Source organism: Sciurus vulgaris (genome assembly GCF_902686455.1).
Source record: "Sciurus vulgaris genome assembly, chromosome: 12".
In the NCBI taxonomy this organism is placed as follows: Eukaryota; Metazoa; Chordata; class Mammalia; order Rodentia; family Sciuridae; genus Sciurus; species Sciurus vulgaris.
The window spans coordinates 809,915-836,291 of NC_136473.1; the positions used below are offsets into that span (position 1 = coordinate 809,915).

The following is a 26,377-nucleotide window of genomic DNA, read 5'->3' on the forward strand; positions in this document are numbered from 1 at the left end:
CCGGGGACTTGGTGTGCTGCACTGACCTGGGAAGCCCTGCTGGCTGTGCCCCAGCCCCAGGCACACTGCCCTCCGGTCAGGCAGGCGCCCGTGGCCATCACCCTGCTCTAGCTAGCTGCGGGCGGTGCCCGGGCCGTGCAGGGGGCTGAGCGGGCTCCAAGCTGGCTTGGGCTCTGAGCCTCGCTCTTCCCTCCCGGTGTCCAGCTGCCATCACCCAACAGGCCTCCAGGATCCAGCAGAGGCCCAAAATAGACAGGCCTGGCATTTTTAAAAAGGCTTTATTAAAGGCAATTAGTATAAAATACGACCAAGTTACACATTGTAAGAACTTATCATTTTTGAAAATGTGTATCAAAGAAAGGAGGCCGGAGGAAGGCTGCTCTAGCACTCACACACCTGGGCCTGAGGGCCAGGAGCAGGGCCCCTGGGAAACAGACCCCCGTTCTGATGTCCTGGGGGCTCCTGCAGAAGCCGTCACGGCGCAGGACACTGGGTCCTCCAGCAGAGTCCCAGGTGCGGGGTCACTCACAGGCCTCCGCGGGGAGGTGTGCACATGAGCTCTGCTTTCAGAAACTACACTGGGGCCTGAGGGTCACACGTGGAAATGTAGCTTCACTCCTGGAGGAGGGGACAGTTGCCTCTGCATTGACTGCCTGTGTGGGGACAGATGTCGGTCAGGCAGGATGGGGACTGCGTTCTTTCCAAGGCAGAGCCAAGCAGCATGGCCTCAGGACCCCCACGCCTCCCTGGTGTGGCTTCCGCTCACTCTCATGGGGCTGCCCCCCAAGAGTAACTAGAGACTGCGGTGCTGGGCCAGAGGGACCAAGAGCACGGAGTTCTCAGCAGCCTCCACCTCTCAGCTCCGAGGATGACCTGAGGGGACACAGACTCACAGGAAAGGGGGAAAGCAGGGAGAACTCTGCCAAGAGAGCAGAGGCCATCCCGCCCAGGTGTGCGAGCACGAGCTGTCCCTCCCGGCTCCCACCCACTTGCTACCCAGGCCTCTAGCTCAGCTGCAAACCTGAGGCGGAACCGCAGGCAGGCAGAGGCGCCTGCAGGGCTCAGCTGGCAGGGATGCGCAGGCCCCTTGCACGCCCCTTGAGAGTGCGCAAGTGGCACAGAGGGAACCTCTACCCGTCACACTGCAGCCAGTGACCAGAGGAGGGCAGAGAAGTCTGAGCCTTGGGGAATAGAGCTGCTGTAGGGACCAGCGCAGCTGCTGAGCCACAGCTTTGGCAGACTTTCCTGGGGGTGGAGGTGGTCGCCATGTGCTTTACTTGGAGCAAGACAATGTCCTGGAAAGTGGACACTGGACAGAGGAGCCTAGGAAACAGGTTTAAAAAGCCGCCCTTCGGTACTGAAGCCAAGCTTGCTGGCAGGGCTCAGAGGGATTAAGGCCTCAGGTGAGGGGACACAGTGACAGCGGTGTGCGTGCCGCACGGCACAGGGCTCACAGCTCCACTTGGGCGCCGCCTGCCGTTGCAGGGCACAGTGAGGGCAGTGGCCTCCAGGGAGGGCTGCCCTCCTGTCAGCACAGGCCAGGCAAGCCAGTGCTGGGCGCTGCGGGCCTCGGGACCACCATGGGGTCCTGGCCGCCCTTCCTCTCCAGGGAGGGCAGGGCTGGGGGTCCTCTTGGTGCAGCCTGGGCGTCTGGGCAGGGAGGTGGCCATAGCCTGTCTGTCTCCCTCAGGAAATATGCCAACAGAGACTCAGAGGAGCCCTCTGCCCCAGCACTCTGCCCCTCCCTGACCGCCCATGCCCAGTACAGGGTCAGGCAGCGGGTCGCCCAAGGACTGGGAGCTTCTGAAAGGAAGCTGGTACAAAGCCAAGAAAAGTGGCAGCCACAGGTGCCACAGCCAGGTGAGTGGCAGCCACAGGTGCCACAGCCAGGTGCAGATAACAGGAGGTTGGCACACAACTCCAGACACGCCACTCTTCTTGAACGAGGGCGTGGGGCAGCGCAGAGATGCTGTCCACCGAGTGCCGTCTGTTTCCTGGAAGTGGCCCGGGGTGGCAGGTGGCACGCAGTGCCAGTAGTGGCTGCGGCAGGAGGCCGCGAGCATCGGGAGCTGTTCCTGAGGGCAGATCTTCCTGCAGGAACGGCTGGCAGCTGGCACTGTGGAAGCTGTGGACGTGGTGGCCACCACCCAAGGAGGCTGGCCGCACAGAGGGGCACGAAGCAGAGGCAGGATCCGTTTGGGCCCTGGTGATGTGGGGAGACCTCCCAAGAGGAGGGAAATGGGCTGGGAGGGGCTTACGAACACGATCCACTAAATTCCTAACAGTCCTTAGAAATTCCAGATGTAAAACTTCCATTATCAAATCGTTGAAAATAGCACGAATATCTGGTTTTACCAAAAAGAGAAAAAACTGGCAATATTCACCAGCTTCTAAAAATCAAGAAAAGAGTAGAGAAACCAGGAAGCAGGCCAGAGCCCTCCTGGGCACAGCACCCTGGAAACGTCGGGGCCCCGCTGCATGCGCCTGGCTCCGTTTACCAGTTGTCCAGGAAGTCGAAACCTGTCTTCAGGATGACGTTGGAGCTGGCCTGCAGGGACAAGAGCGCGCAGTCAGGCGCCTGCTTCTCTCTCCGCCATGCAGTCTAAAAACAGCACCTCATTTAGGATGACCCAGATGAAGCAGCAGCTTCCCTCCCGGGCCCCAGCCTCAATCTGCCTCAGTGCTGGGGGACAGAGCGGGCTCCACGGTCAGGGCCCGTGCCCCCTGCGGCCGGGTGGGTCTGCGCAGCGCAGGTCCCGCTCTGGAGCCAAGCAGCCAGGTGGCCCTCCGCTCTTGAACATGTGGACACAACAGAGCCAAGGACTCCGCGAGGTCCAGGGCACGAGGGGAGGAGGGGCAGGGGGACTGCTGAGGGGCCCCAAGACCAGGGCTTCCAGGGACGCAGGCAGGCAGGGCTCCAGCCACACCACCCCCCGCAGCCTTGTCCAGCTCGGCCGTGGGGGCCTGCCTGCCCGGCAGTGACCCCCCCACGCTACAGCACGCAGAGAAGGCTGGGGAGGCCCGTGGCCAGGAGTACTCACCTGAGACGCCACGGAGGGAGCCAGGGACCGCCCACTTCCCGCTCCCTCCCGTCTCCTGGATGTGCAGCCTCCCCCTCCCCAGCTCGGCTCTCACCCGAAGGACACCCACGGAACCGGGCTTGGGAGGGGACACCCTGCGAAGGGTGGTACTCTGCAGAGCCCGCAGGAGGATGAGATGGGGAACCAGGCGGACAGAAGACAGGGCAGGCCCAGAAGAGCTGCCTGCAGCTCCAAGCTGTGCGGCGGCCCCAGAGGAAAGGCCCGGTCACAGAGGCAGAGCTCGCAGCTGTGGTGTGGCGACTTGCCCGAGGTTTCCCATCACCACAAGGTCCTTCTGCAGGGCCAGCACCACCCAGTGGACCCTCCTGGGAGGCTGGGGCCCTCGCTTCCTGCTCTGGCCCTGCCCACCTGCTCCCGCCCTCCCTCGGGACTCCTCCAGCGAGACTGCAGGCCACAGCCCGGAGATGTCACCAGGCAGCACAGCACCAGGCGCAAGCAGGGCTGTCTCCATGATGGATGTGCAGAGCCCCGTCGGGGCCTCAGTGGCCTGCGGTGGACAGCGCTCGGCCTCAGATGCGCACAACACAGTGCTGTTTGTGAGACAATGCCCCAGGGCAAGCCGAGCCTCCCGGAGAGAAAGGCGCTCCTGTTCCCGCTTCCGGGCTGTGAGCACCCTCCCACACCAGGGCCATCGTCACAAACGCTCGTCTTCTCTGTGCTGGCTCCACCTCTTCAGCTGCACAGACCACCCGGGCAATGACAGGGGCCGCTCCTACCAGGAGCCAGGGACATTGCAGCCACCAGCTCCCCGTCCCTCCCCGACACCCAGCACCTCACCCCGAGGGCTCCGCAGACCTGCCTCTACTGCCCTCCACCCCTGGAGAGCTCCCAGCCCTCCTCCAGACAGCCGCGCCTGTACTGTGGGAAGGGGGCAGCGGCCAATCCCTCCCTGAAGCAGCCACCCGGGTCCTGCCTGCTTCCCCCGCCCCTGGGGACCCTGTTTGCCAATGCCTCCTAGCCTCCCCACACTGACCCTTCCCGCCTGCCCACAGAGGAGGCCTCAGGTGGTGGCAGAGCAGCCGATACCCCATTCCCCATCCCCGAAGTCCTCCGTGAAGGCCAGAGGACAGGATGGGGATGAAAGCCGCATGGACACCCAGGCCTGTACCCTGTGGTCTCCCTGCCCCTGGAAGGGGCCCCTGGCTGGAAGAGGCCCCGGGTGGGGGCCACCCACCTGTGCAGGCAGAGGCTCTGAACCCAGAGCACCGTCCTCGTCCTGCCTGGCATCCAGAGAGAGCAGCTTCCCCAGGGGCTCAGAGGGCTCGGCCTCGGGCAGCATGCCAGTGGGGGTCTGGGCCGGCGGTGGCCTCTCCTGGTCCACACCCATATTGGGAAGGACCCACTGCTCCTGGCGGAGGGCCCGGGCCTCCCTGTCTTTCTGGGCAGGTTCCTGCCGGTAGCAGGCAGGCAAGACCTTCTCCCCTTTCTCCATGGACTTGATCTGGCTGGGTGTCAGCGACTGGAACTCGGCCTCGGGCCCCTCCCGGGATCTCTCCGCATTGATTTTCCAGAAGGGCGCCTCCTCTTCCTTCCTGGTCGGACCCAGGGCATCCAGGCTGGACGCCCTACTGCCCTGGGTGGGCTTGAGGGCCTGCGGGCCCTGGGAGGCCTTGGGCAGCGGCCTCAGCTCACTGGCAGCACTGCCGTTGCTCGACTCCTGGATGCACAAGGAGGAGATGCTGAACTCCATCTGACTCTGCACGGAGAAGAAAGGAAGACACTGAGAGGGGCAAGAGGTGGCCAGCACGCACACCCGCCCGGCTTCAGACAGACCACGTTGGGAGCCACTGTACTCGAGCTGTGCCCGGGGCCTGAGTGGCCGTGTTCGGGACCACACCTGCCACCTGAAACACACACGACCTTCTGAGGCACAGCCACACCTCACCTGGCACTAGAGCAGCCCCAAGATTCCGAATCCGAGTGGCTGAGGACTGGACTCCCTGCGGGGCCAGCGGAGCACATGCCTCTCCCTGAGCCTGGCCCTCCCTGTGAGTCGCTGCCCAGAGGTGAGGCCCCTGCACCCTGAGGGTGCCCATGACAGGGCAGGCACCAGCACTGCCACATCTGAGACCCAGCCTCCTGGTGACCAGAGCGGCCTCTGAAGACATGCTGCCGAGTGAGCCGACTGGTTCACAGCAAGGAAATGCCAAGTGGCCGCCGTCTCCTTGGAGCCCGCGGAGGACATCGTGTTCCCAGCTCTGCGGAACAGGGCACCTGCTCACCATCATTTCTGAAATCAAGTCTGAAAACTCCCTCTCCCCACCATCTTCACCGCCTCACACCTGCCCCTTTAACAAGTAAGCCAGCCGGGCACAGTGGTCAGGCCGGTAATCTCAGGCGCTCGGGAGGCTGAGGCAGGAGGATCAAAGTTCAAAGCCAGCCTCGGCAACTTAGTCGTAAGCAGCTTAGCAAGACTGTGTCTCAAAATAAAATAGCAAGGGCTGGGAACAGTGGCTCAGCGAGGAGCACCCTGGGTACTCTCTCCAGAACTGCAAAAGAGTAAGGAAATAAGTAAGAAAACTACGTTAGAGAAAGCCGGGGAGGCCGAGGCCTCAGTCGTAGCCCCCGCCCCGCAGCCTGGCCACCTTGGGAACCGTGCCGCCTCTGGCATTAGGAGGGTGCAGCTGGGGGCGGCCCTTTGCGTGGTCTCGAGCACGTCCACGCTGCCATGTGCCTGCTGGAACTGCAGTTCTCGATGCTGTGACCTTTCCCATCAGTGGCTGCCTGCCACCCGGTAGGTGCTCCTCACTCGGAAAACGTGCCCTGCTGGTCCTCGCTGCCAGAGGGGCCAGTGACACCTCTGGCATGGTGCCGTCCGCCTCTGGGCTACGGGCTTGACAGGTTTCCAGAAGTGAAACATCCACATACAAGGGGAACGCAGTCTGCACGCCTGCTGTTCACCTGCTCTGGGGAGCCGTCTCCCTGCCCCAGCACGCGGATGCTGGCGATTTCAACCATCCAGCTGACCCAACCCATCCCGGGTCTGAGACGCCAAGGGGCTCCTTTGCCTGGTCCATGTCCTTCGCGCTCACATTTCTGTCGTCTCCAGGGCACCCCGCGAGGACATCGGGTGGGTCTTGAACAGAGAGCCGCCCACTCCTCTGAACCCAGCTGCTGGCGGCAGGACGGAGAACCGACTTCAGGCCGCAAGCAGGAAGCTCAGCGTTGTAGGGACAAACCCGACTCAGCCAGCAAGGCGGGCCCTGCAGGAGACGGGGTCAAGGGCAGGTGGAGGTCCCGCGACCCCAGGCACGAGGCGGGTGGTTTTTAAGTGAATGAGGAAATGGGAGTCGTGGGGTGACCCACTGCCCCAGGTCTCTAGTCCATCAGGAGGCCGTGTTGTTGGGACTTCGGCCTGACCCCATGACCCCAGGACCTGGCTGTGTGGACCCAAAGCCAGGGGCCAACAGGTGCAGTGACCATGGCAACAGCAGAGTTGGCAGGACCCTCAGGATCTCTGCACGCACGTCCACCACGGGGCCATTCTAACACGCAACTCGAGTGAGGCGTTCTGAACCCACCGCACACTTCTGAATTCCACAGCAGAACGCGGGACCCCATGCGTGTGCGGATGACCCCCTTCAAACAGGTGGCCCCCACGTGAAGACAGGGTGGCCCGTGACCAGAAACTCTGTAAGGAAGGCTCTTCAAACAGAGCTCTGTTGAGCTGCAGGCTCTTTTGGGATCAGAGATTTCTCTGGTGGCTCTCCGCTCGGAAGCCTGTGCAGAGCGAGGCTGGAGGGTCTACAGAGGTGGGGCAGCAACAGGCCATCCAGGCCGGTGGGCAGAGGCCAGTGGCGGAGATTCTGAGGACGCGTCACTGTGGGAAGAACTGAGCAGCACGTGCTCCTGGGACACGAGCGGTGGCAGGCTGCTCCTGGGGTTTTGGGGAGCAGGAGGAGGACGTCATCTGGACAGGGCCAGGCTGACCCGAGCAGCGGTCTGGCCTGGGGGCTTGGAGGTGAACACGGGGAGACAAGGAGGCAAAGAAGAGAAGCTCTAACACGCCTGCTTCTCGCATGTTCCCAACTGACAATAAGATGTGGCTGCGGGGCCCTTTACACAGCCCGGCCCACTCGCTACACGCAAGGGGGTCTCGGGCCCACTCCCCACCCTGTGGGAACTGGGCTTCTTACCTAGAATTTCCAAAGGCAGACCTGGGGGCGAGCCTCCACCCACGAATGCCCAGTTCGGAAGCCCCAGGACCTACAGCAAGAATGGACTCTGGCAAGGCTCAGCCACCTGCCCTTCTGGCTGGGCCCCAGGACCCCGCTCACGGGGACACCACAGTAGCCTGTGCACGCAGTCAGAGGACAACCGTGTCGGTCAGGTGGAAGCAGCAGCCCTACTGCTTTGGGCCCTTCCAACATCTCCGAGTCGGTTCTCTAGGTCTCTGCATCTTGACTCACACTGTGGATGCTTCCTCTCTCCCAGACCGAGGCTTGGCCTGGCTGCTGTCCATTCCGGGTGCAGCCATCTGCACCTCCCGAGCCCACCAAGAAGCCTGAGGTTCCTCGCCCTCGTGGGTCCAGACCAAGCTGCATCCCCTCGGGAGGCAGCACTCTGCAGAGCACCCTGCCCCGCCCCGGTGTGCCCTGCACACACCCCCTCCCCCACTCCTGCGGTCACCAAGCCAGCTTGGGGCAACAGGCACCACACCCAGGGGTCCAGAATGAGGTCGAGAGGGGTCGGAGTCTGATGGGGACCCGCGGGATGCTGGCCCGTCCCACTGCTCACGGTCAGCGGGGGAAGTCAGCTGACCTCAGACCTCCCGTGACCTGCGAAGAACGGCCCAGGGCAGCAGCTGGCTGAGACCTACTGTGTGCGGCACTGGAGGGGACCTCGGACACACTATGCAAATGAGCGCCACGGTGCAAGGAGGGACCCGGCACTACCCCTCTCGTGAATTGATGGAGGCTGGGGCAGTGACCCCACAGACTTGAGGACCCTGCCTGGTCCCAGGCCCCTGGCAAGCACAGGACTGAGAGAGGGAGGCGGAATGGGAAGCCTGCGGAGCCACAGACCAAGTTCCTCATTTATGGAAAAAGTCCCTTTCCAGACAAGGACAAAGAGCCAGCTCCTGGGAAAGGAGGTCATGGCAGCCCCCTCAGCGTGGGCAGCACTGCATGGGCAGGAGCCAGGGTCAACAGATGTACTGGTCACTGGTCCTTGGTACAGGCAGGTCGGGGCTAGGACTCAACACTGGTCGTCCGTGTCTTGACACAGAGAGACAGGAGATGGACCGGGCCCCTCTGCCCTCAGCCCCCTTCACACCCCAGGCTGGGCGCTGGTCAGCCCATGTGGGGAGCCGGAGCTCCGCGGGCCACATCCGCTCTAAGTTCAGCGAGACCACAGCACAGGGCTGCATCTATTTTTACGCCCCGCTCACTGGAGAGGAATGCGAGATACCCTGGCAAGTGCCCGCTGCCAAGACTAACTGCTGGGCTGGGAGGCCTCTGCAGGTCTCGCCATGGGGCTACAGAAGCCATGGCGGATGGTATCACAGTGCTGGACAGATCCCGCCAAGCTGTACCCTTCCCACCTCCTCCCCGCCAGGACAGGAGGGGGAGAGGGACACATGAACACCTTCAGAACCTCAGGTCACTACAGAGGCAGCCCAACAGGGGCAGGCGGGTGCGGTCAGACCCAGGCGAGCAGGGCCTTTCAGGCCCGGATGTAGACCAGGAGCTAAATACCATGCCTGTGTGTCCACAAGGCTTAGGGCACAGGCAGCTGGCACGCGCGGGGGGTGCGTGGGCAGAGCCTCACGGGACAGAGGCACACCAGCCCCGCCTCCCTCCTGGGCACTTCCTAGAGCAACAGGAGGGCCGTGGGGGCTGTGGGGAGTGGGAGGAGCCCTGCCTGGCCCCGCCCTCTCCCCAGGGACCTCAGGCAGCATACCCTCAGGGCTGGGCACAGGCACGGCAGGCGCCACCTCCACCAGGGGTGGGGACTGAGTAGAGACAAGGAGGCCAGGACCTGCCTGCAGGACAGCAGAGCAGGGCTGGGGCTGCAGGCTGGCCGGCAGGAAGCACCCGGGCCAAAGGGGCAGGTGGGACCACTGGGGGGGCAGCTCCTGCTCCTCACCCAGCCAGCGTGGGGAGGGGGTCCCGGGCAGGGCTGGGGCTGGGCTCTGGGTCTCAGGAAGGGAGTCAGGGAGACCCCAGAGGGAAGGAGGGGACAAGCAGAGGGAGGAGGACGGCAGGGCAGGGATGGGGACCGCTGGCGACAAGGGCCAGGGGCCCCCAGGGCAGTGTGCATGCGGGTGTGGCCATGGCTGGGGCTCCCCAGGGCGTCTGGCCTTGGGTAGGCGGCTGAGGAAGCACCACCCGCAGGCTTTTCAGTGTCTGTCAAAGCTAACCTGCAACGCCACAGGGGCATGTCCACTGTGACCGACCTCACGCATATAGCTGGTCAGTCAGGCAGCCACGTGGGCAGAATGGAGCCTCTTCAAACTCCCTAACAGGCATCTGATCACGGCTGCGGCCCTTTTCCAAGCCCGCCTTGACTTCGACCCAGCTAACTGGCAGACTGAACCCCAAACTCCTCCGACCAGAGCGAGGGCAGTGCCTCATGAGGGTCGATCCTGGCAGACGGCCGCCCAGCTGTGCCTGTGCACGGGTTCCATCTGTGGGTGCGTCTTCTGCACAAGTACAACTTCCGAGCCATCTATCACGGCTCCCGGTATTCCTGACCCCTGGAACCAAGGGAGCCGCTCCGTCCTGGGAGAAGGCCCCTTTCCGCATGGGCAGCAGACATCGCGAGCCTCAGACAGGCCCAGCTCCTTCCTTTGTCTACCCGTCTCCCTCGGCAGGACAGGGTGACTGAACTCAGAGTGTGCACCTCCCTGTTTGGGGGCACATCACAGAGGACGAGACCCTGCAGTCCTGAGGAAGGACCGGAAGGCTTCCCTACTCTGGCAAGGATCAAACTGGCCCTCGGCATATCGCCCCAGAAAGACAGCTGAACACGACCCACAGACACAGAGAAGCCAGACAGCCTGGGGCGGGAGAGTCCCAAGGGCCCGCTCCGGCCAGCCCAGCCTCCACAGGCATCTCCAAATCCTCCAGCCCAGACGGCCTGGGAATGCAAAGAATCCCCTGCTCCCCAGCCTCCTCGGGAGTACTCCTGAAGCTTCAGAGCGTGAGAGGCATGCAGCGGGCCTCCCAGCCCCCGCCAGGCAGAGGCTGGGTGGAAGAGGCCACCAGCGCGACCCCCCAGGAGGCCATCGGGAAGACAGGGCCTTGCTACTGAGCGGGCAGTTTTGGTTCTGCAGGGTGGCGCTCTGGGTACGTCAGTCCACAACGCGCACAGGAAGGACACCTCGGGGTGCACCACAGTTTTCAATGAAGTGTCTGGAGATGGATGGGGCGCTGAGGACGTGGACATGCCCACACCCTCGCACACCCAGGGATGGCGAAGGGCTCGGCATGTGGGGCCAGGGGCCAATGCCTAGTACGTACACACAGAAGGTCCAGAAGGTGGGCCTCCTGTCGCGTTAACAATGAATTTTGAAGATCACTGGACGATGGATTAAAAGGGAAAGAAGGACCCGGGGTGCACCACAGATGGAAGGTCAGAGCTCAGGGAGTGGAATCCACACGGAACTCGCTGCTTCCCCACGCGCAGGCTGACCCTCCTCGCACCTGGCTCGGGGGCTCATCCTCGATGGACGAAAGGGCAAAGCAATGAGGTGCTGCACCTCCCTGGCCGCCCAGCCACCGGCCCGCACCGGAGCCAGGTTCTCCTGGGTGTCAGATGACCCAGGCAGGGGCAGCAGAACAGCCAGCTGAGCCCGCTCAGACCACTGACCTGCAGAATCAAGAGCACATGCAATGCTGTGCTTGGTAAGTGTCCACAGTGACTGGCCGTGAGGACGGCGCCCCCTGAGAGGCCTGCCCGCCACTCCTGCATTGTAGACAGGGGCCCTGACCTCACTGATGCCACCCCCGGTTTGTGGCCCTTTCTGGGACATCTTTCCATCCTAAGAGTGGGGTCAACCCTAGAAGGAGGAGAGGAAGTGCAGCCCTGTGCCCACGTGGCCTCCTCACCGGGAAGGCTCTGCCCTGAACTGCGGCGAGCCTGACCCCCAGAGCCAAGTGCAGGGGCCCCGGCCCGAGAGGGCACAGCTGGGCAGAACCAGCAGGCCCCCTCCTACTCTAGCCCGCAGGTCACCAGGGGCAGCTCCTAGCTGATGCCAGCCAGCCGCCTCCTGTTGGACCAGTCCGAGGGACCTGAGGCACCGGCCACCAGGGCAGGAGCGACCGAGTGGACTGTAGTCCGTGCTCTCTGTGCCCAAAGGCCTTTTCAGGCACACTTCCCACACTGACCTCAGGGCTCTGCCCTGTCCAACTGCTGTGCCCCAGGAGGCCTTGCACAGCAGGTGAGGAACATGAATGTCCCACCCAGGATACCCAACGGCTCCCAGGACACACAGCAGGGGGCCTCCCAGGACAGCAGGGGGCCTCCCATGGGCACGAGAGCAGACCTTCCCTGCACCTCTGTGCTGTGGGGACTCCTGTGCCTTCACCAACAGGACAGTAAGGCCCCGTGCCTAAGGCTGGCCACCCCACACAGCACTGTCCCCCCCACAGGCTTCCACTGCAAGTGCTTCTGCCGCTCGGGTGGCCACTGAACACCAGGTGCTGAGGGGCTGCCTGGCCCCCGGGCTGCTCTGTGACCCCAGGAGACGGGTCCACGTGGGCCGGCAGCTACTGTCATCCCAGGCTGCTCCCTGACACCCTGCACTCCCGAGCCTGACCCTGGTGGCCCCTCCACCAGTGCCCAGCCCTGCCCAGGCCGCCCACTCAGACAGCACCCGCTCCCTGGCCTCTGCACAGCCCTGGGTTCTGCACTAATGTGCGAAGGAAATTTTGAAAAGGCTGTGCAGATGCAGACACTAGCACGGTGAGGACACGTAGGGCCTGGTGTGGTGGTGCCACTGGCAGAGGGGCCTATTCTTTCCAAACAAACATGCGCCTGAGTGCATGTCGTGCACCCCAACATCGTCTCTAAGGTTTAGAAGAGTCCCAGTTGTCCGGTCGCGGTGGCCCACAAGCCCAGCCTCAGCAACTCAGCAAGGCTGAGCAACTTAGTGAGACCCCATCCCGGATTTCAAAGAGTAAAGGGCTGTGGATGGGGCTGGGGAGATAGCTCAGCTGGTAGAGTGCTTGCCTCGAAAACTCAAGGCCCTGAGTTCGATCCCCAGTACGGCAAAAACAAAACAAAACAAAAAAAAACTATATATCTAAAGGGCTGTGGATGTGTCAGTGCAAAAACCATCTGGCGGCCACCGGCCTGCACGTCCTGGCCAGCTGGCATCCAAAGCAGTCAGCAGCTGCTCACTGCAGGCTGCGACCAGGATGCTGCCGGCCGCCTGGCGAAATGCCTCATTCCAAGACGGTTCCTGAAGGAGGCCTCGCGGGTGCCAGAGGACCCCTCGGTCTCCCCCACGGCTCCCCACTGCTTCAGGGGGCTGCGTCACTGGGACGGGGCTCTGACCGGAAGCTGAGGGGACAAGTGAGACGGGCCCCTCGAAGCAGTGGCACCCAAAACCCAGAGGTGGCCAGGACCCGCCCAGGCACAGCCACCTCTGTGGGCACATGGCGCCAGCCCACCCGTGCGCAGCAGGGTCTGGGTCTGTGGTTCTCTTTCTGGAGAGACAGGCAGCTCCCCAAAGTCACCCTGCTGCTGTCCCCCCGGGGCAGCGAGGGAGCTAGAGGCAGGGCACTGTGGCCAGCCGGACCCTGCTCCTGAGCCACTCTGGCAATGATGACCCCAGCGCCTGGAGGCCGGGTCTCACCCACTGGGTTCCATCAGCCACTTGCATACATGTCCACCAACGGGCTGAGTCCACCCGAGCACTGCTCTAAGCCTTGTCACCCGGCCCCCCACTATGGTGCTGAGTGCTGGTGGGCAGAGGCACGGGCGGAGAGCAGGCCCCCAGGGCAGTGAGGCCAGGCTCGCTGGAGTCCGAGGCAGAGGGCACAGGGCGGGGGGGGGGGGGGCTCGGGGCCTCAGGCCCTGGTGTCAGACCGACTGTCACTCTGCCTGTCACCATGCACGTGTCTGACTTCCCACAAGCCCTCCTTGCCTACCAAAAACAGGCCGCCACCTGCAGCCCAGCGTGGGCCCAGCCCTCCACGTCCACCTAGGCTGTAGGACAGTGTACAAGGACTCGAGGCAGCTTAAAGGGACAAATCTAAGTTCAATCCAACTTACCCGAGTTTCCCAGGAGAAAGGAGCAGAGTGCTCGTCTTGCCAAGTGATGTCCTGGAACACAAAGCCAAGAATGAATCTAAAGCCAAACTCAGACCTCCCCGTGCAAATCCACCCGGGGCCGTGGGAGCCAGAACAGCACAGCCGACTCCCTGGAGCCTGGCCAGGAAGGCAGACACCCCCTGGGGCTCCTCCCTCACCTTTCCCAGGTGGCTGCCCCCTCCAGATGCTGAACGACTTCCAGGGAGAGGGTGGCCAGCCCGGCAGGGAGAAGGAGCTGGCCCTGCGGGTCTCCGCCACCAGGACTTAGCTGCTGGCTCACGGACGATGACCTAGACTTCCGAGCCTGTCTCCTCAGCCGTGAGAGGGAATCACACCCCTGAGTGGGCTGACCCGTGCAAAGCACGCCAGCCCGTAACCCGCCAGCACATCTGAGCTCCCTCCTCCCCAGAAGCCAGCAGAGAGGGAAGGCCTGGTCAGCAGGACAGCCAGGAACACCTGTGACACCAGGGCCTCCTTCCAAGGTCTCTGGCACCACTCCCAACCCTGGCCAAGCAGGAAAAGCCCCCAGGGCAGTCCCTGGGACCTGACCTTGGGGCCAGGGGGAGGTGGGAGGGGCAGATCCTAGGACCCAACCTTGGGCCTGCAGGTTTTGTCCACTGGCCTGACCCATGGCTCAGGGAGCCGCCGGGGCTTCCCTCTGCTCCCCACAGCACTCCCAAGCTTATCTGCACCCTGCTGCTGCGCAGGGCCCCAGGTTCTGGACCAATGTGGGTCATGGTGCTTGACAGACTGAAAATAGGATAAGATATTTTAATTGAGACTGACATTAAAATCATATCCATATTTTACCACCCACCCTAAAAATATCCAAGTAATTATGTCTTTCCATAAAGAACCCAGTATGTTCCGTCTCTTTCCATCCGGAGGGGGTCCCTGCCCTGCATCTGGGTGATCTGCTCCCTTTTCCACGGGTAAGCTGCTTCCGCCCGAGGGCCACCCCCTTTCAGCTTCTGACAGAGCCTGCTCCACCCCCAGCCCAGCCTCAAGCACGGCAGACTGGGGCAAACGCCCAGGCCCCAGGCAGGGCCTTCCAACACAGCCGCTGTGCCAAGCGTGGTCAGGACGCCACAGCAGCCTTCTCTGAAGTGAAGAGCGTGGGGTTCATTTCTGAACTCCAGTAATGAAGGCCCTGCAGGGCACGGGCGGTAGAAGCCCTGTTCCTCCGAGATGCAGAACAGGAGCCCTGACAGCTCCCAGCACCCCCAGTGGCCAGCACTGGGCCCCCGGCACCACACAGGCTGCTCCTCCTGCATCCCCAGTGCCTGCCAGACCAGGGTCCACACCCAGGGGATGCTCCCCGCTCTGCCCAAGCCACATCCTCCTACGCCTCACCCCAACGTGGGACAGAGCCCAGCTCTTCTTGGCTCTGGCCCCAGGAGTGACACGTCCCCTGCACTAGGCCACTCTGTGGACCCTGGGGACCAGGGCAAGGCAGACTGGAGGAGCCATAGGGAGACCCACACCTGGCCTTCGACATGCCACGGGTGCCACGACGGGGACGGACACGCGGGGGAAAACCCTAGCCCGGGCACGAGCAGTGAGGCCGAGGCCCCAGCAGTGCAAGGGCACCTGAGCCCGCCCAGCCAGGGCCGCAGCGCCCCGTCACCCGGCGCAGCGACCTTCGGGTGATCCTGGCTTCAGAACTGGCCTGCACTGGTTTCTATGACTCCTGGCCACTAGTCAAGACTTTCGAGATGAGAGGGCTGGGGTCACTGCTGTCCCCTTTGGAATTTCAGTTCAATCCAAATTGCTTCCCAACATCCAAACATGGCAATGGCAGTCTGGGGGGCGTGCCAAGCCCCGAGAGCGGAGGCTCCGGAAGAGGCCAGGGCCAGCCTGCAGCTGAGGCCCATCTGCGTCTCTGGTGCCTGTTGAGGGGGCCAGTGTTAAGTGACCTGAAAGTCTCTGGAATTCTCTGCTCTTGGGACCCTGCAATCCTCTTAGAAGTAGTAAAACAATAAGAGCTTTGTTCCAGGTGGAGATGGAGGAGCCAGAGGCCATGCCTTCAGAAGCGACTTGGGGAAGACACAGGAGCCATCTGGGCAACGCACACTGCACTGGGTAACCAGCCTCGCTGCCTCCAAGGACAGAAGCGTGCGGTGCCTACAGGACAACCGGAGGCAAGGCAGAACCGCCAGCACAGGGCGAGGCCTGTGGAGCTGGCGTGAAGCGCGAGTCCCTTGAAACTTGCAAAGATTAGACCCGGGGCTTTTGGTTCTGGATGTGGCTGATCCTGAGGCGCACAGGGTCGGCCCGGAGCGTGGAGGGGCCAGGTCCCCGTGGCCGCAGCCCTGCAGCTGCCTTTCCGCGGGGCTCACGGGTGGAGAGACATCACGCTGCCATTTCTCCCCAACTTGGTGTCAACAGTACTTTGTTTGCTCCAGCAAGAAACTAAGTCAGGGGGCAGATTCCTTGGATTCCTGCAACTCTGGGCCCATAAAAAAATTAGTAGAGCACTTAAAAATAAACTTACCAAACAAAAATGTGACAGGGCTGTGATGTCAGCCACCACCACAGACTCCAGCCACAGAAGCACGGGCCGGAGGAACAGGCGCCAGGCTCCGTGCACAGACACCCCCACAGGCTCCACGCTGGCCCAGGGCAGGGCTGACCCTCCCGCTCCGGCCTGTGGTGCAGTCCCAAGCGCCCCCTTGGGCTGCTCAGGAGGCATGCTCCCTGCCCCGGGTGCCCCAGATCTGGCACCGACTAAGTACCCAGGCACACCTGCTACTCAGACCTGGGCATGGGGCCTTGGCAAAGGTTGCCCTGAGTCAAATTCCTCTCCAGGAGAGACGTCCACTCCAGGGGCAAAGAGCACAAAGCATGCTCAGGCCGCCAAACCCCAGGAAGGAAAACAAGCACCAGCCCGCGAGAGCTGACCACCGAGGGACTCCTCGTGTCCTGGTGCTGGACGCAGCCGTTATTCAAAGTTAAATCACAGAGGCTCACAACTGAGCACACTGAAAACGAAGGCGATGCACTTCACACCCATAAGGTGGCTACCATCCCAGCACAGAAAATGGAATGGCGGCAGGCACACAAGCCCAGGGCACCTCCAGGGCAGCAAGAAACAGGGAAGACCTACATACAGTGCACAGGGCGGAAGGCTGACGAGGTCAGGGCCACGTACGACCTCGAGAGCGCATGCCACGTCCAGCTACTCTAACCCTGTGTTGCTGCACACCCGGGGCCTCCGGGGCAGAGCCAGCCACGCACCAGTGACTCCATTCCAAGGCATGTTCCCCAAAGGACTGAAGGCGGGGCTCCAACCGACAGGGATGTGCCCGCCCGATTCACCACAGCCCAGGCGGCCAGGCATCCAGACAGAGGAACAGAAAAAGTAAATGAGGTCCACCCGGGCAAAAGGGCGCTCGGTCTCACGGAGGGAGAAGCACTGGCGCGTGCTCAGGGTCTACGGGCAGACCCTGTGGACGCCACACCTGGAGAAGAGAGCTGGACAAAAGGGTGGACCTCGCGGTCCCACTTCACGGAACACCCAGGGAAGAAGGGCCAGAGACAGAGCCGGGCCAGGGGCGGGGACCGGCGCTTAGGCCTAAGGTGCTCAGGGCTTTGCTCTTTAGAGGGCGCCAGTTCCGTTTTAAAACAGCAACTTCTGGAAATAGGTAGTGTGATGGCCCCAGGGTGCTGGGCCCTGATGCCCACAGGCCCCGGTATACCCACGGGTGTTTAAAACCACAGTTGTACGGGACAAAGTCATGGAGAGACAAGAAGGGGCCCTGAGAGTGAGGCCACGGGAGAGAAGCCCGTTGAAAACGCCTGCAGGGTCCACCCTGGCACGTCTGGGAGGATGGGAGGGGCGCCAGAAGGACCAGCGCTGTTCCTGCTGGGGAGAGGAGGGGTGAATGGGCGGTGCAGAGGGCCTGGGACAGCATGCCCAGCGCACAAGACCCCAGAACACGGCACCTGGCAGGAGGGACCCTGGGGGGAGCAGGATGTGGGGGGTGCTGACCATCCTGCAGGCTCATGGTAAGCGGGCAGGCTGATTTGGGATGCTGACGCTGGAGAAGGCCACGTCTGCTCCGGGGTCTGGCTGCTGCTCACTCCTGCGGGGACCCAAGGCTGCTCTGAAACAGTCTGTCTCTTAAAGGTGTGTCTCCTCCAAAAAAGGCTTTGCTCGGGCCCCTGCTTCCCAGGTATGCAGCGCCTGGGCCACGGTCTGCTCCCAAGCCTGCTGAGCCTCTGGCCCCTGCAGGCTGGCGCAGAACTGCTGGGCTCACTCTGCCATGCCGTGCCACGCGAAGGGCCGGAGCCAGACACCAGGTCGGCCTGCCCCCGAGCCAGGTGTCAGACATCTGCCAGCCCACCGGGCTGCACCCGGTGTCAAGCCGACAAAAGCCCATCACAGGCTGCAGCCAGTGTGACTTCTGCCATTAAAATCAAAAATTTGGGTAAAATTGCTTCTGAAATTATCCAGCAGCACTCATGTACAGTGGGTTGTGATGCCTCTGTAAAAGTTAGGACTGCTGCAAGATCATTCTAGAATGAGAAACTCCCGACCTCAAAGTCACTTCCAATGTGGTGAAATTTTATAGATAACAACGTGTCCTCTAGTTGGTTGATGAGAAGCTGCTACACATTGGGTCTTTGCTAAGGTTCTGACTTCAGGACCAGGCATCTGGCCTTCCAGCCTGTAGAACAGCCGGGTCCCCTAGGCCTGCTCAAGCTCCAAGGGCAGCAGAGAGGCAAGGGGCCTTCCTGGTCTGCCTCCACCGCCTCTCGAGGGACCCAGCAGGAATGAGCCCCAGGACCCCAGGGCCTAGGCTCCTGATGAAGCTGCTCCTGGATATCAGACTCAAGACTCTGAGTTCCCAGGTCTGGCTACCAATCAGGGACACCAAGGGGGCCATTTACATAAGCCGAATCTGTTACATCAACGACAGGGGCTGGGACTGGAGCTGAGGGTGCGTGCTCAGCACAGGCAAGGTCCTGGGCTCTATCCCCAGTACCACCTGGAGCACAAAGCTCCTGGTCTCTAATGCAGCCATTTCCCAGGGAGCTGCCTGGCTTGGTCACTCTCAGGACCCACAGACTCCAGCCACACTCTTCGCATGGCTCCTGGTGCCCAGAGGCCACATCGGTCTGGCCAGCTCCACCCAGCCACGGCACATGCAATCTCACAATCCTCCAGTCAACTCCCACTAAAGCCCTGGTTCATGTGGGTCTGGGCCAGGCCTTGCCCATCCGAGGCAGAATCACAGCTCTACACTGGAATAACCAACCAGGGCAACCGAGCAGTTCCTGCAGAGCACAGGCCTGGGGACCAGGAGAAGCCCTCTGAAGATTTCTGCCCCTCCTGGCGTTTGCAGACTCCATTTAAAGAACTGCAGGTGGCTGTTTACCAACAGGGTTTGGCAGCCAGGGTATCTACTGGCCAGAGGCAGAACTGCAGACTGTCAGCACCACCTCTTACAGGAGGGCCAAGTCGGAATCTAGGAGTCAGAATCCCAACTCCCAAATAGACTTGGTTTTCTCGGGAGATTCAGAAGCAGCATCTGAAACCCTGCAAGGAGCTCACTGGACCAGGAATGGTCATTTTCCTTCCCTAGAGGAGCTTCTGGCAGATACATGGTGGCATCCTGGCTTAAGCTGGAAAATGCTATAAGCTAGACAGATCAGGCTCAGACAGCAGAGCCTACAGGGAAGGGACAGAAGGTCCCCACAGACGGCTATTGGTATCGGGTGGCCAGGGGCTTCTTGGCCCAACCAGGCAGAGCATGTGCATAGTGGGGTGGGTCGTCTGCGCTCCAACAGAGAAGACCTGTCTGGAGTCTCCACTGAAAGGCTGTAGCACCAAGCAACAGCACAGAACCCTGGGCCTGTCAATCAACCAAAAACACACAGCCCCATGGCAAATCCATCAACACTTCTGTGTTGACTTGTCCCTGTTAAATTCAGGTCATTAAGGCAATCAGGTTTCTGGGCTTTACAAGTTGAAAACCTACCTCTGCATAAAACCAGTGCAGTTTTACTCTACAGCAGCTTTACTCCTAACTGCCAAATCATGCAGGCCACCAAGATGTCCTTCAGCAAATGAGTGGACAGCTGCGGTCCACCCTGAGGGGACAGCATCCACTGCTAAGAGGCACGGAGCCGGGAAAGGCACGGGGCACCTCACAGGCATGGCACCCAGGGCAGGAAGCCCCCTGAGGAGGCCGCAGCCTGTGGACCCTGGCTCTGTGTTGCCTCGGGACAGGCAGGGCTGGGAGAGGGCAGCGGGACCTGGGGCACCAGGGCAGGGCAGGAGGGGTGAACAGGCAGTGAACCTGGTGTGGGTGACCCATCGAATGAGCCTGTCTTTCCACGCAGGGCGAGGTCCACAGAGAGTGCGGCGACAACAGTGAACCCTAACCCGGACTCTGACTCAGGGCGATGAGAGGTCAGCAGTCCACAGCCCGCACCGTGGACGGCTCTGTGGTGCTGCGGGTGGCCGCGGGTAGGCGGGAACTCCACACTTTCCACTCAGTTTTGTTGTGAATCTAAAACTGCTCTAAAAAAATCCGATCTCTTAGAAAGGAAAGCAGGGGAGAAGATATGATCTGGTTTCTACCAACGCCTTCCACGGCAACTGAACACAGTGTGGTCTCTGCTGTTCCCTTCGACTTGGAATATATTCAACTCTGCTGAGATGGGCGTTTCCAAATCTGGAACGACAAGCACAGCTTCAAAGGCAGAAAGCAGCTGTGGTGCTGCTCCTGGTACGCCCGCTGCGGGGGCAAGCTCAGGCTCGGGCACAGCAGTCAGGGCAGAAACGATCCAGTGCCCCACGGTGGCGGCGGGCACGGAGCGCAGCGTGGGTGGAGCAGCTTCCAGGGAGTGAACAGCATGGGCAGGAGCCTAAGAGACAGGTCTGGCGTGCACTCCCCCACTCCTTATTTATTTTGAAGAAACTTGTTTTCAGGACTGTGGAAATGTCTTGGTTAGGCTGTGATTCTTATTATCCTGCACGCATCATCCGCTTCCTCTTGCCCTGCGTGGCTGTGAACAAGTCATTTCATTTCTCTGTAGAACCTGTGTCCGGGTGCCACCGGAGCCAGCAGGCAGAGGCACCTGGGCAGGGGAGGCCACTCACTGCCTTTGAGCGCCCTGCCGGGTGCTGATCTGCTAGGAAGCTTTCAGGCAGGCCCATGACCTCCGCCTAGCAGAGACTGCGAAATTGGATCTGGCCATTTCTCAATGCCTGCCCACTGGTCACCACAGCCCCAGCCAGAGACACCAAAGGCCACATCCACCCTGTCATCCTTCCTAAAACATGCACAGAGACGCCAGGCAGAGGAGGGGATCATAGTTCATACGTGCTGCCTCTCTTAAAAAGCAAGTACAAAATACTGAGACAGCAACTCCCAAATTACCTTCCTTTTTTATCTTAGCCAAACACTGGAGAAAAGAAAAGGCTGAGTTGCCGAAGTGGGTGAGAAGGGAGACCTTCTCAGGTCTCCAGGCTGTCCAGCTAAGACTGCCCGCTCAGGAGCGCTCTGGAGGGACTCACCAGCTCTCCCGTAAAGCTGCTTCTGCGTGGCCTGAGACTTTTCACAACTACCTTACTGGTGTAACTTGTTATAATAAATTCATTTAATGAAAAAACCAAATATGAAGGCTGGGCAGGACTCAGGCCCGCAGGCCCACAAGAACCGGGACCCTCAGAAGAGGTGCGGCAGGCCCTGTGCAGGCATCCCTGAGGCCCTCAGCACAGCCTGGTGACCACAGATGTGCCACCCAGGGACACCTACAGGTCCTCCAGCTGTTGGTGGGAAAGCCACCAGGCCTTACAGGGTCTAGGACAGTGCAGGAGGTGTCTGGGAGCCTGGAAGACCAAGACTCGGCCTTAGAAAAGGAGGCTAAAGTCAAAAGGAGTAAGGGAGTGGCCAGCAAAGCCGCAGGTTCCTGCAGCAGGAGAGGGATGTAGGTCCAAGGACAGCAGCCATCACGCTAAGCTGCTGAAGAGAGGGCAGAGCTCTCTGGTCCTAAAACTCCATATTTGGCTGGGAACAGCAGTGCAGGCCTCAATCCCAGCCACTCAGGAGACTGAGGCAGGAGGATCGCAAGTTCAAGGCCTGCCTTAGTAACTTAGACCCTGCCCCAAACTAAAGTAAAAAAGGAATGGTGGCATTAGCTCAGTGGTAGAGCACCCCGGTTCAATTCGCAGTGCTGGGGGTGGGAGGCACTCCCCAGGCAAAATCCAGACCCGGTGTATGGAAACGCCTCTCCTGCCCAGCCCTGCTGCTTCATGGAGAGGCAGAAGCAGCAAGCAAGTCCACACAAACAAGCTGCTCCAGCTGCCCAGGCCTCCTAGTCATCTGCTCGCCTGTCGCAGCCAAGAGGGCGGCACCAGGTTCGGAACTCTGCAGCCTTCCCACACCCACTCAGATCCTGCTGGATAGGTGGCACGGAGTTTGGCGGTGGGGGTGGGGGCGGGGAACAGAAGGCAACACAAACCCAAGGATCCAAATTTTCTATCTGATACCAGGAAGCAGTAGAGGCATACAGGGTGTTCCTGAAACACTTGAAAAACAAAAACCTTTCATCTCCCCAGGTCAGCCATTCCCAGAACTCACAGCCATCAGGAAGCCAGGGACAAGCCAGACTGTTAAAAGCCTCCATCTGCAAACAGGCCTTACTGTTCTCACCAAAATCCCCCACCAGAAGGGACACACTGTCTGCACTGCTCCAAGCCAGGCCGACCTGAGGGGCAAACGCGCTCGGAGGCAGCACCTGCTGTGGTCCTGCGGCGAGGACCTGGGTCGGGGATGTAGGAGTCCCTCTCCTTTGCTGTTGAGCTCTCCTCCGGCACCCATCCTGGGCTGGCCACACAGAGGGCCTGGGGGCTCAGGAAGGCGGGACGGCTGGCAGCCACGGGCAAAGCTCCACTCCTGTACCTTTTTATTGAGGTCGGATGTTCATAAGCCAGAGTTGGAAGAGGCAATGAAGCTGGGGTGGGGGACTTCAGCCCCCTAAAATACTACTCCCTAAAATAATAGGACTTGAACACTTGCTCAATCAATTCCCAAGGAAGTAAGAACCCCAAACCCGGTAAGTCCCTCACAGCATCAACAATAAGGACAATCAAACAACATTACCCTATGTAAATTTATGATTGCACAAATCGTATGCCTCGACTCCATGTACAAATGAGGAAACAACACGTATCCCATGTGTTTACAATAAAAAAAAATTCAAAACAAAACAAAACAACAACAACAAAAAACCCAATAAGGACAGCCACCTCCTTCTCTGCAGGGGCCAGATTAAGTCATCAAAGCAGGGGATCTGAGTCAGCCCAGGTTTTCTACCTCTCAGGCGTGGAGACAACACACACACACCACATCGTTGACCTTCACACTGGCCACTTCAGTGCATGAACTGAGCCCCTTACCACACCCACAGCCACGGACATCTGTGGTCACCATCATATAATCAGGCTTCTATTTTTTCCAGTAACACATACAAATAACTAGGTGATGGCCACTATATCTGCATTCTCTGACTTAGGATGTTGCTATGTGGGACACAAAAATGTCACTGGCAATGAAGGGGTGTTCAAAGAAGGAGGCAGCACCCTTTAGTGCAGCTGACAGGGCATGGCCCCTGCGACCACAGGAGAAGACAGGTCAAGTGGAAGGGACAGCACTACTCAACCAAGTCCTCTGCCCAACCTGGGGCCACCTAGCTGGGGGTCATCTCCTGTCCTGTCCTACCCTTGTGCCCAGGAGCCTGCCCTCCTCCACACGTAGTCTCCCATGGACAACAATGAGAATGCAGACTCAACTTTGGTGCCAACCCCTTGCCTGGTCTGATGGCATATAAACCACCAGCCACTGCAGGCAAAAACACCCTGGGCAGTGTTCCCACAGACCTCTCCTAACATCCAGGGGCTGCACCTGCAGCAACCACCCGTGCTGAGGTTGGCTGGAGGTGTTCTGGGGCATGTGCTCAGCCCACGTGAGAAGCTGGGATTCGATTCTGAAAGACAGCGCAGGGCTCCGGGGAAGATCCCAGCAGTTTCCTTGTTTTCACATCACACTGAGTCCAGAAAGAGATGGGTCGAGCACCAGATGAGGACTCAGTAAAACTTCAGCTTGGTTATAAACTGTCCCTGTCCGTGACACTGCGCTGGCTTTTTGATGACAAGCAGTCATGCCCCTGTTCTTAGCTGGACAAGCCCAGGGACAGGGCCAGCCACTCTCCAAAAGCTGCAAGTGACTGCAGGCTTGCTCCCCTGAGGCTTATTTGTTCATGACTTCCAAGGGCCAGCTACTTCTTGCACCCAAACCTGCAGGTCTACAGAGGTGCACATCTTCCCACTGGGGTGTTCAGGCTCTGGAATACATTTTAAAACCTATATTTTCCTCTCCCCAGCTTACCACACCCTTGTTTTTCCTGGCAAAGCCTTCAGGGTTGAAAGTCCAAGGGGGAATTTTCTATTAATTCCATGAGAATAAGGCACTGTTGGCAACACAGTCCTGGATTTCACACTCTCCTGACCTGACATTAGAGTGAGTTTATGACCACAAACATTTTGCATTAACAAATGTTTCCGCACACCCAGCCTGAAACTTTGATTTAAGCCTCATTCTGAAGGGCCCCCAACTTCCCTGGAACACCTCTCCTGGCCCCTCCCGCTGCAGCCTAGGCAGAAGACTTAACTGAGTGGATTCCACTTCCTTGCTTCTACTCCCTCTGACTTCGACCTTCCAGGCAAAAGTTGAGTCTGAAAGACCCTGTCCCAGGGCGCGGAAGGTTTCAGGGACACTCACTCCCAAGAGCACAGGCTTCCCCGCGCTCAGACCCTAAGCCTCGGTGACGGCTCGCCCGGTCCTCCCTGCGCTGTTTCCCCCCGCACTACCGCGGGTAGACTTGCGGCTTAGCCTCCCCTCCACTCCCAAGGAGCTGACTTGTGGAGCGCACCTAAACTTCTCTTCCCCGGGTCTTTCGGTAAGGAAAACAGGGTGCCCACGCTCATCCGCAAACACACAGGGCGCAAGGTGCCCACCGGACACATCTTCGCGGCCCCGGATCTTGGAAGGCACCGCCTCCTCCCTGTGACCCCGCCTCTCAATTCCTCATTCCGCACAGAGCTCGTCACAAGTGTTAACATACACCGCGAGCCGAGTGCCTCGCGGTGGGCGTCATCCGTTTCGCTCGGAGGAAACTGAGGCTCTAAGACTCACCCCGGGCCGCACAGTCGCCAAGGGGCAGAGCTGGATCAGAAACCAGGTCAGCCAGCTTTAGAAGTCCTGTTTCCACTGTGGTCGTCTCTGCTCGATGGGTGGCCTTTCAAGCCCCCTCCCTTTCCCCCGGAGGCGCCCCCGGCCCGGGCGCTACCCACGTCCCTCGCGCCGGGCGGGCCCGGGTGGGGGTCTTTGGAGCCCCCGGTCCCGGCTGGGGCCCTCTCGCCACCCACTCCCCCTCGCGCGGGGCGTGTCCCGTGCCCCACCTCGTCGCCGAAGCGCACCAGCTTCTGGCCCGTGGGCCCGCGCAGGCCGGGGAAGCGCGCGGGGTCTTCGGGGTCGCCGGGGTCCCCCGGGTCGGCGGGCGCCGGGGCGCGCGGCCCCACCAGGCAGCGGTCGATGATCGCGTCCTGCTGCGCGGGCGGCAGCCGCGCCCACTCGGGCCCGTACTTCTCGCGGATCTTCTCCTTGTCCTGCATGATCTTCCTGGCCATGGGGCTCAGCGACGAGAAGTAGGTGAAGCGCTTCCGCTCCCGCTCGTCCAGCGGCCGGTTCCCGCTCATGACCGCGGAGCGCGAGGCCGCGATCGCCGCCGCCATGGACGCCATGCCCGGCCCAGCCCGCCGCGCCCCGCCCGGAGCGCCGCCCACGCCCGCCGCCCCCGCCCGCGCGGAGCACCGCCCCCCGACCCGCGCTCCGCCCCCGGCCCCCGCCCGGAGCACGGTCCACACCCAAGTGAACCGCCCTCCACCCGCAGCACCGCCCCCGCCCAAGTGGACCCTCCCTCCACCCGCAGCACCACCCCGCCCAAGTGGGCCCTCCCTCCACCTGGAGCACCGCCCCCACCCAAGTGGACCCTCCCTCCACGCGCAGCACCGCCCCCACCCAAGTGGGCCCTCCCTCCACCCGGAGCACCGCCCCCCGACCCGCGCTCAGCCCCCGCCCCCGGCCCGGGTCACCGCCCCCGCCTAGGCGGACCGCCCCCCCGGCCTGCGCTCAGTCCCCGCCCGGAGCACCGCCCCCACCCCAGTGGACCCTCGCTCAATACCCGCCCGGGAACTGCCCCCCCCCCAGCCTGGAGCCGGTCCACACCCAGGCTGAGCAACCCCCGGACCCGCGCTCGGTCCTCGTTCGGCACCCCAAGCCCGGAGCACCGCCCCGCCCCGTCCCTCCGGACCGCTCTCCGTCCCGGGTGCCGCCCTTACCCCGCCCCGCGCGCTGTCCCCGGGACTCCGCCTCCTCCCGGAGCACCGTCCCGTGCGTCCCTCCGAACCGGCCCTCAGTTCCGAGCGCCGCCTGCCCCGCGCCCCGCGGGTCTGGTGCGCTGCCCTTCGCTGTCCCTTGGCGCCCGCGTTTTCCCGGGCCGGTTCCGGCAGGGCCGGCGCATCCCGGAGCCTGCGCTGGACCGGCTGCTGGTTACTTGGCGGCCGCCGCCATGGCGCCACGTGGTCGCCGCTGACAAAGGAAACTTCTTCACTTGCCTAGCAAGGGGCGGGCCCCGGGCCACTAGGCAGCGGAAGGCCACCTGGGAGGCGCAGCCCTAAGGAAAGTGAAGTCGGCCCTGCTGTAGGTCCGGGAGTGTAAAGGAAGCGCAGGAGGCCCGGACCTTTATCCCCTTGGAGGAGCTGGGCCTCCCGGTCCACCTGCGCACCTCTGCCCGGCGCATGGACTTCCTCATACCGGCGCAGCCCGTTTGGTCTCTGATGCTTGTCGTTCAAAGCAAGCTCCCAGGTGTTCATTTAATTTCAAGGGTGCGTCTTAAAACATCACCAATGTTATGAAACAGGGATTAAAGGGGAGAAGTAAGCG

At 61.4% G+C, this 26,377-nt stretch overlaps 2 protein-coding genes and 1 long non-coding RNA gene across 3 annotated transcripts in view; 1 reads left to right on the plus strand and 2 right to left on the minus strand.

The window, feature by feature from the left end:
- TTC13 (tetratricopeptide repeat domain 13) overlaps nucleotides 1-26,377 on the minus strand; it is a 94,406-nt gene that overhangs the window by 10,683 nt on the left and 57,346 nt on the right. The gene's annotated exons all lie outside the window — the stretch shown is intronic.
- Nucleotides 25-2,383, plus strand: LOC306642078. Its single transcript, XR_013758369.1, has 2 exons — nucleotides 25-1,847; nucleotides 1,878-2,383. It is a non-coding gene; the product is annotated as an uncharacterized lncRNA (long non-coding RNA).
- Nucleotides 1,889-25,209, minus strand: LOC306642076 (uncharacterized protein C1orf198 homolog). The gene is made up of 4 exons (XM_079107496.1): nucleotides 24,835-25,209; nucleotides 13,323-13,373; nucleotides 4,276-4,797; nucleotides 1,889-2,548 (listed from the first exon to the last, which is right to left on the minus strand). The coding sequence occupies exons 1-4, from the start codon at nucleotides 25,174-25,176 to the stop codon at nucleotides 2,495-2,497; spliced, it is 969 nt and encodes a 322-aa protein (XP_078963622.1). The 5' UTR covers nucleotides 25,177-25,209; the 3' UTR covers nucleotides 1,889-2,494.